General features: G+C 34.2%; 1 protein-coding gene across 1 annotated transcript; it reads right to left on the bottom strand.

Annotated features, from left to right (window-relative positions):
- Nucleotides 1-6,921: 6,921 nt before the first annotated feature.
- LOC125825297 (uncharacterized) lies at nt 6,922-7,449 on the bottom strand. The gene is made up of 2 exons (XM_049504640.1): nt 7,090-7,449; nt 6,922-7,005 (listed from the first exon to the last, which is right to left on the bottom strand). The coding sequence occupies exons 1-2, from the start codon at nt 7,447-7,449 to the stop codon at nt 6,922-6,924; spliced, it is 444 nt and encodes a 147-aa protein (XP_049360597.1).
- Between the last annotated feature and the right edge of the window lie 2,186 nt (nt 7,450-9,635).

The raw sequence follows: 9,635 nt of genomic DNA, 5'->3' as shown, positions 1-9,635 counted from the left end.
GTTTAGCGGTTTTTGGGTTTTCAAGGGTTTTTAAAGGTTAAGTGTTTCTTAGGGTGTAGGGTTTAAGGCTTAGGGTTTATTTGTGTATTTTAGTTTTAGGGTTTACGGATTATTAAGATTTATGGTTTAGAGAGTAGGGTTTTGTAGGTGTTTTAAAAGGGTTTTAGGGTTTCTTTAGGGTTTATAAGATTTAGGGTTTCTTAAAGTTTAGGATTTAGGGTTGTAGGTTTTAGATTTAGGGTTTTAGGTTTGGGTTTAGGGTTTAGGGATTAGTGTTTTTTTATGTTTAGGGTTTCAGGTTAAGGTTTTTATCTAGCTTCTTATGGTTTAGGGCTCTGGGTAGGTTAATGTTTTTTTGGATTTTATAGGTTTATGGTTTAGGGCTAAAGTTTTTTTGTGTTATTAGGGTTTAACATATACAATTTGGGACTTTATAAGGTTTAGAGCTTAGAGTTTTTTAGATTTAGGAGTTTTTGAGTTTTGTAGGGTTAAGCGTTTCTTAGGGTTTTTAAGTGTTTAGGGTTTTGGGCTTAAGGTTTTGTTGTGTAGCTATGGTTTAAGGTTTAAAGATTTTTAGAATTTACAGTTTAGAGCTTTGGGTTTTGTAGGGGTTTTAAATGGTATTTAATGTTTTTAGGGTTTAAGGATTTAGGGTTTCTTAAGGTTATGGGTTTAGGGTTTCTTGGGGCTTTATGTTTAGGATGTAGGGTTTTCGGAGGTTTTTTTTTAAAGTTTATGGGTTTTGGGTTAAGGGTTTTATCAAGGTTTTTAGGGTTTAGGGCTTTGGATTTTTTGTTTTATGGTTTTTAGTGTTTTATATGTTTTAGTGTTTAGGGATTAGAATTTTTTTTATGTGTATTTTTAGGGTTTAGCACATATGATTTTGGGCTTTATAGGGTTTATATATTAGAGTATTTTAGGTTTAGTGGTTTTTGGGTATTTTAAGGTTTTTAAGGGTTAAGTGTTTCTTAGTGTTTAGGACTTAGGGTTTTAATTTGTGTTTTTTAGGATTTAACATTTACGAATTAGGGTTTCACAGGGTAAAGATCTTAAAGTTTTTTAAGTTTAGCTGTTTTTGGGTTTTTAAGGGTTTTTAAAGGTTAAGTGTTTCTTAGGGTTTAGCGTTTAGGGTTTCCTAAGGTTAAGGGTTTAGGGTTTCTTAGGGCTTTAGGTTTAGGATTTAGGGTTTTCGGAGGATTTTTTTTAGGTAATGGGTTTTGGGTTAAGTGTTTTATCAAGGTTTTTAGGGTTTAGGGCTTTGGATTTTTAGTTTAATGATTTTTAGGGTTTTATAAGTTTTAGAGTTTAGGGCTTTGAATTTTTTTTATGTGTATTTTTAGGGTTTAGCATATACGATTTAGGGATTTATAGGGTTTATATATTAGAGTTTTTTAGGTTTAGCGGTTTTTAAGGGTTAAGTCTTTCTTAGTGTTTAGGGTTTAGGGCTTAGGGTTTATTTGTGTATTTTAGTTTTATGGTTTACGGATTTTTAGGACTTAGGGTTTAGAGATTATGGTTTTGTTGGCATTTTAAATTGTTTTTAGAGTTTATTTTAGGGTTTATAGGCTTTACAGTTTCTTATAGTTTAGGGTATTAGGTTTAGGATTTAGGGTTTTAAGTTAGGGTTTAGGATTTAGTTCTTAGAAATATTCTACTTTTAGGGTTTTATAGTAAGGGTTTTATCTAGTTTTTAAGTGTTTAGGGCTTTGGATTTTTAAGGTTAATGCTTCTTAGGGATTTATAGGTTTTAGAGTTTAAGGCATAGGGTTTTATTTTGTGTGTTTTAGGGTTAAACATATACAAATTAGGGTTTCATAGGGTTAAGAGCTTAAAGTTTTTTAGGTTGAGCGATTTTTGTGATTTTAAGGGTTTTTAAAGGTTAAGTGTTTCTTAGGGTTTAGGGTTTAAGACTTAGGGTTTATTTGTGTATTTTAGTTTTAGGGTTTACGGATTTTTAGGATTTAGCGTTTAGAGATTATGGTTTTGTAGGCGCTTTAAATGGGTTTTAGGGTTTCTTTAGGGTTTATAGTATTTAGGGTTTCTTAAAGTTTAGGATTTAAGGTTATAGGTTTAGGATTTAGGGTATTAGGTTAGGGTTTAGGGTTTAGGTATTAGTGTTTTTGTCTGTTTAGGGTTTTAGGTTAAGGTTTTTATCTTTGTTTTTACGGTTTATGGCTTTGGGTATGTTAATAATGTTTAGAATTTTATAGGTTTAGGGTTTAGGGCTAAGGTTTCTTTGTGTTTTTAGGGTTTAACATATACGATTTAGGGCTTTATAGGATTTAGAGCTTAGAGTTTTTTTAATTTAGGGGTTCTTGAGTTTTTTAGGGTTAAGTGTTTCTTAGGGTTATTTAGAGGTTAGGGTTTTGGGCTTAGGGTTTTGTTGTGTAGCTATGGTTTACGGTTTACAGATTTTAGGATTTAGAGTTTAGAGCTTTGGGTTTTGTAGGGGTTTTAAATGGTATTTAGGGTTTTTGGGCTCGATTTTAGGGTTTTGGGTTTCTTAGGGCTTTAGGTTTAGGATTTAGGGTTTTCGGAGGGTTTTTTTTTTAGAAAATGGGTTTTGGGTTAAGGGTTTTCTCTAGGTTTTTAGTGTTTAGGGCTTTGGATTTTTAGTTTAATGCTTTTTAGGGTTTTATAGGTTTTACACTTTGGGGCACAAATTTTTTTTTATGTGTATTTTTAGGGTTTAGAATATACGATTTAGGGCTTTATAGGGTTTATTTATTAGAGTTTTATAGGTTTAGCGGTTTTTGGGTTATTAAGGTTTTTAAGGGTAAAATGTTTCTTTGTGTTTAGGGTTTAGGTCTTAGTGTTTATTTGTGTATTTTAGTTTTATGGTTTTCGGATTTTTAGGACTTAGGGTTTAGAGATTATGGTTTTGTTGGCATTTTAAATTGTTTTCAGAGTTTCTTTTAGGGTTTATAGGCTTTACGGTTTCTTATAGTTTAGGGTTTAGGGTTTTAGTATTATGATTTAGCGTTTTAGGTTAGGGTTTAGGGTTTAGGTCATAGAAATATTTTATGTTTAGGGTTTTACAGAAAGGGTTTTATCTAGGTTTTAAGGGTTTAGGGCTTTTGGTTTTAAGGTTAATGCTTTTTAGGGTTCTATAGGATTTAAAGTTTAGGGCATAGGGTTTTATTTTGTGTTTTTTAGGGTTTAACATATACGAATTTGGGTTATATAGGGTTAAGAGATTAAAGTTTTTTAGGTTTAGCGGTTTTTGGGATGTTAAGGGTTTTTAAAGGTTGAGTGTTTCTTAGGGTTTAGGGTTTAAGGCTTAGGGTTTATTTGTGTATTTTAGTTTTAGGGTTTACGGATTTTAAGGATTTAGGGTTTAGAGATTAGGGTTTTGTAGGTATTTTAACTGGGTTTTTGGGTTTCTTTAGGGTTTATAAAATTTAGGGTTTCTTAAAGTTTTGAATTTAGGGTTTTAGGTTAGGATTTAGGGTTTAGGGATTAGTGTTTTTGTAGGTTTAGGATTTTATGTTAAGGTTTTTATCTACGTTTTTACGGTTTAGGGCTCTAGGTAGGTTAATTTTTTTTTGAATTTTATAGGTTTAGGGTTTAGGGAAAAGGTTTTTTTTGTGTTTTTAGGATTTCACATATACAATTTAGGGCTTTATAGGGTTTAGAGCTTAGATTTTTTTAGATTTAGGGGTCCTCGAGTTTTTTAGGGTTATATGTTTCTTAGGGTTTTTTAAAGTTTAGGGTTTTGGGCTTACGGTTTTGTTGTGTAGCTATGGTGTACGGTTTACATATTTTTAGAATTTAGAGTTTATAGCTTTGGGTTTTGAAGGGGTTTTAAATGGTATTTAGGGTTTTTAGGGTCGATTTTAGGGTTAGTAGGATTTGGGGTTTCCTAAGGTTAAGGGTCTAGGGTTTCTTAGGGCTTTAGGTTTAGGATTTAGGGTTTTTTGAGGTTTTTTTTTAGGTTATGGTTTTTGGGTTAAGGGTTTTATCTAGGTATTTAGGGTTTAGGGCTCTGTATTTTAGTTTAATGCTTTTTAGTGTTTTGTAAGTTTTAGAGTTTAAGGCTTATAATATTTTTTATGTGTATTTTTAGGGTTTAGCATAAACGATTTAGGGCATTATAGGGTTTATATGTTACAGGTTTTTAGGTTTAGTGGTTTTTTAAAGCTTTTTATGGGTTAATTGTTTCTTAGTGTTTAGGGTTTAGGGCTTACGGTTTATTTGTGTATTTTAGTTTTATGGTTTACGAATTTTTAGGATTTAGGATTTAGAGATTACGGTTTTGTAGGCATTGTAAATTGTTTTTAGAACATCTTTTAGGGTTTATAGGATTTACTGTTTCATATAGTTTAGGGTTTAGGGTTTTAGGTTGTGTTTTATTAGGGTTTAGCGTATACGAATTAGGGTTTCAGAGGGTTAAGAGCTTAAAGTTTTTTTAGGTTTAGCAGTTTTTGGGTTTTTAAAGGTTAAGTGTTTCTTAGGGTTTATGGTTTATGGCTTGGTGTTTATTTGTGTATTTTAGTTTTAGGATTTACGGATTTTTAGGATTTATGGCTTAGAAATTAGGGGTTTGTAGGGGTTTTAAATGGGTTATAGGATTTCTTTAGGGTTTATAGAATTTAGGGATTCTTAAAGTTTAGGATTTATGGTTATAGGTTTAAGATTTAGGGTTTTAGGTTAGGGTTTCGGGTTTCCTAAGGTTAAGGGTTTAGGGATTCTTAGGTCTTTAGGTTTAGGATATAGGGTTTTCAGAGGTTTTTTTTAGGTTATGGGATTTGGGTTAAGGGTTTTATCTAGGTTATTAGGGTTTAGCGTTTTGGATTTTTAGTTTAATGCTTTTTAATGTTTTGTATGTTTTAGAATTTAGGGCTTATAATATATTTTATGTGTATTTATAGGGTTTAGTATAAACGATTTAGGGCATTATAGGGTTTATATATTAGAGTTTTTTAGGTTTAGTGGTTTTTTAAGCTTTTTAAGGGTTAAGTGTTTCTTAGTGTTTATGGTTTAGGGCTTAGGGTTTATTTGTGTATTTTAGTTTTATAGTCTACGGATTTTCAGAACTTAGGGTTTAGAGATTACGGTTTTGTAGGCGTTTTAAATTGTTTTTAGAGTTTCTTTTAGGGTTTATAGGATTTACGATTTCTTATAGTTTAGGGTTGTCTGTCATAAGCTCTTCTTCAGATTTCCTGATAGTGTCCTCAAATTCCTTAACCTTAGTAAAGATATCACCATACTCTCTTTTAGACCAGTTGGTAAGTGTTGATGTGACTCTTTTTATTTTTTGATGTAATCTCCACATTGGATTGGCAGTAACTCCCTTTTCCTAGCACTGTTGGACTATTTTCAAGAAAGTGACAATGTCAACCCAAAAATGTTGGAACTTGAAATATTTGATATGACTCTCTGTAACCCTATTCATTTCCATCAACGTAGGACTATGATCAGAACGAACAGAAGATAAATTTTCAATGGTAGTTTGTGGCATAACCTCTAACTATTTATCATTAACAATAGCCCTATCTAATCTCTTCCAAACTCTAGCTTCTGCATCCATTTGATTGCACCATGTGAATGATAACCCTGTGTATCCTAGATCAGTCAATCCACATGCCTCTATAAATCCAATAAATTCAAAGCTCTTATTCATATTGTAAGGTATTCCCCCAAGTTTCTCCTCAACAGAGCTGATAACATTGGAATCACCAATTGTACACCGGGGTAAATCCATATTAGCATAAAAATTAATCCTTTCCCACAAAGCTCTCCTCATATATTCCTTGCATTTAGCATAGATAAAGGACATCATTAATTTCTCATAATTATCTATGTGATGAAAAGTTACTGTGATAGGTTGATCATGTTTTTCCAAAATCTGACCAGTCACTTCATTAGACCAAAAGAGCCAAATTTTCCCATTAGCATGACTGACTGCATGATCCATCTGTAGTTGACCCCTTACCTTATAAGCTGAGAGTTATCTGCAAATGGCTCTAGGATAGCAATAATAGATAAATGATGCATATTCTTGAGTGCATGAAGCCTTTCCAAGGATCCTTTGGTATTGATACTTCTAGCATTCCAGTAAATATCTTTGCTTATTAATAACCTTTTGATTTGGATCTAGTCATGGGCCTGCTAGAAGTGTCAGATTTGCTAGTAATATTTTGTTGAGGGTTGTGCCTAGTTTGTTTCCTTCCTCTAGGGGATAAATCATGTTGTTCTGTCATTCTCTGAACATTAGTAACTTTATCCTTGAAGGAGGAACAAAATACTTGACCAGTATATGGCTGGGCATCTGGTGTTTCTTCATCAGAGTCCTCCAAAGATTGATTATCAGGATCCAGATCATCCTCAGAATTGAGTGCCCCATAATCATCAGGAGGCACCTTAGCCATGTTACCCTCAGTAACCTGGGCATCAACATTGCCTTCAGTCTGTTGACCTGTATCTATCCCAACTGTATCTTTACCAATATTCTGTTGCAATCTCTTTTTTATAGCCTCTCTTTTCTTTTTACTCAATCTGTCCCCTGATTTGTTATTAAATCTGCCCTGTTGTTCCCCTGTATTTGTGACCTGTGGAGTGGCAAGTGTCTGTTGATTCTTGAAGGGGGTAGCAGGGGCTCTAAAGTCTCCTCTATGGTCAAATTCCACTTCCTCATGTCTACCATGAGTCAGTTCCCCCCCTCTGCAGGTCAGTATCTGTCTCCTGTCCCCTCTCATCCAAACCTCCAACAACTCCCTCAACAATAACATTAACAACATTATCAATGGGATTAGGGGATGGGAGCATTGATTCAATACATGTACCAGCTTGTCCTGTATAAACTACCTTGCCTTTGTTGATCTCTGTTACCTAGTTAGAAATTATATCCACCTGTAATTACTTGTTAGTTTTGTCTTTTCCAGCATTTGCTATTTTCCTGGTATACTCATGTTGACCCTGCTACTTTGTTGCTGCTGTATGAAGTCTGCTATCACTTATGTTGCCTTTGAATTTGTCCAAAACCTCTAGACTAGGTGATGACTCCTGCACATTAAGATTAATATATGTATTTTGTGTAGGAATAGTAGTTATACCTGCATGTTTGGTGGTCTATTCTGTTTGTCTAACATTGCCTTGAGTTGCCAAAGGTTGATTATTGTTCCTCTTTTTTTGTGTTTGCCAATGCTCCTCTTGCTGATGCTGAATTTGTTCCTGATCTCTTTGTTGGTTATATTGTTGATTGGTACCTTCCTTCTGATCACCTTCTTTTTGATCCTTAGTTTGTGTATTATGTTCCATCTCTTTGTTATTCTTATTCCTCACAGCCTCCATATCCTTTTTCTTTCTATCCTCATCTCTTTGTCTTATGGTACACTCATTTTCTAAATGACCTTGATGCTTACAATAGAAACAATAATCAGGAATATTGTCATAATCTATTTTCTGCCATCTATCATCAGTGATATCCTCCCTATATAACCCATCCATATTTAAGGGGATCTCTTATGAGTAAGATCAACTTTAACCTTAACCCTACCATGACTACCCCTAGTCTTTTTAATAGAAGCAGAATCTAAGTATAAAACCTTGCCAATAGGGGAGAGAGAGTAAGCCAGAAACAAACTCTTTATTATAGCAATGCCAAGGTAGCTCAGGCAGAGAGATCCAAATAGGGACTATAGGAGTTTCTTAAGCAGGTTTAAAATTAGGAGTCCACACTTGAATTCGCATCACCTGGTCCAACTTTGTCCAAACCATATTGTAATCAAGCTCATTATCAAGATCAATTTACACATGTCTAGAATTAAAATGAGCAATTTTAACACCACCCGATAATTGAGTTTGCAATATGAAGTTATTTCTAATAAGTTCCAATTTAGGCATGGTGTAACTAAATTTTCCCAATGAGAGTATATTTGCAGGCTGCTGCTAAATCTCTCATCACCTCTTCTTTCACATACAAAAAAATAGGCAGGCCGTGTTTGGTGGTGATTTCAGGAGCAGTCAAAGTAATGGGAATATCACATTTGGACTGACTATATCTAAGACGATCAGCATAAGTTTGCACTATTGTATAAGGAGCCGGAGCAGCAAGAAGATCAGTTTTGGGGGGATTGGGAGGATTAGAAGGATTAGGACGATCATTTCGAACATTAGTATTATTATTTTTAGGAACATGTTTGTCAAAATTACTAGAAATTCTAGGAAAATTATCCTGATAAACCTGTTGTTGATCAATTCTAGTGGTAGACTTAATCGTATTAGTATTCCCTTGATCTTTTAGCAACCCAAATTTTTTGTTGGTCATTTTTCTTTCTAAAATGTTCAGTACCAGAATTCAGATGGGCTTGATTTGCAAGAAACACAGTTAGACGAGAATTAGCATTATGAATTATACCTGTGTTCCTTACCCTGTTTCTTGATGAATTGCTCATTTATATGAGAAGTGTTAGATTGCCCCAAATCTTGAACATGTTGCTTTCCTTCCTAATTTGGATGTGAGGCAGTGATGACACACGCGGCTCATCTGCGTATTGAGATTTTTTTGCCGAAATTCCGCCACGATCGCCTAAACCGGCAATTCCACCATGAAATGTACTTGAAGCTTCATTGTTATGACCACCACGACCAATATTACCTCCCCAAGATCAGATTCATCGCAAATTTCTTTCGTAGTGCTTCGATTTTGGTGGCGCTGTTGGGACGATTCACTCCCTTCGTCGCCTGTGGATTTCTCTCAATTGGGACGGTTAAATCATGGGATTTTTGACTATTATGAACATCTTGAGAGTGGGATTCTTTTGCCCCAGTCCCTTTTCCGCTAATTTGACTGGAATCTTCCTTGGGATTATTAAAACGAGTTCCATCCAACTCCCTTTCCGCTGCAGTATGGATCGCCTCTTCTCTCACCTGCGATGAGCTGTAGGTTGATTCTGAGGACGATTCTTGAAGATTTGAAGATATAGTTGGCTTGTGCATCTCAGTAGATGGATCGGGTGGCCTAAAATGATCATCTGCCAAACTCCTTCCATTCTATGGATGCTGAAACGTTGTGAAATTAGCCGAGGAAGCTAACTTCTTAAGAAATTCTAGAGAGAAAATTTTAGAGAGAGGAAAAATTCATGAAATCAGGAGGCTATAATTTGGATTTTTAGGATTTAGGGTTTAGAGATTAGGGTTTTGTAGGGGTTTTAAATGGGTTTTAGGGTTTCTTTAGGTTTTATAGGATTTGGGGTTTCTTAAAGTTTAGGATTTAGGGTTTTAGGTTAGGGTATAGGGTTTAGGATTAGTATTATTGTAGGTTTAGGGTTTTAGGATAAGGTTATTATCTAGGTTTTTACGGTTTAGGGCTCTGGGTAGGTTAATGTTTTTTAGGATCTTATAGGCTTAGGGTTTAGGGCTAAGGTTTTTTTTTGTGTTTTTAGGGTTTAACATAAACGATTTACGGCTTTATAGGGTTTAGAGCTTAGAGTTTTTTAGATTTAGGGGTTCTTGAGTTTTTTTTAGGGTTAAATGTTTCTTAGGGTTTTTTATAATTTGGGGATTTGGGCTTAGGGTTTTGTTGTGTAGCTATGGTTTACGGTTTACATATTTTTAGAATTTAGAGTTTAGAGCTTTATGTTTTTGTAGGGATTTTAAATGGTATTTAGGTTTTTATGGGGATTTTTAGGGGT

The sequence above is a fragment of the Solanum verrucosum genome, unplaced genomic scaffold, assembly GCF_900185275.1.
Source record: "Solanum verrucosum unplaced genomic scaffold, falcon-dt-bn FXZP01000616.1, whole genome shotgun sequence".
NCBI classification, from domain to species: domain Eukaryota; kingdom Viridiplantae; phylum Streptophyta; class Magnoliopsida; order Solanales; family Solanaceae; genus Solanum; species Solanum verrucosum.
The sequence above is the reverse complement of the archived record's forward strand: the minus strand, read 5'-3'. Positions and strand labels throughout refer to the sequence as shown.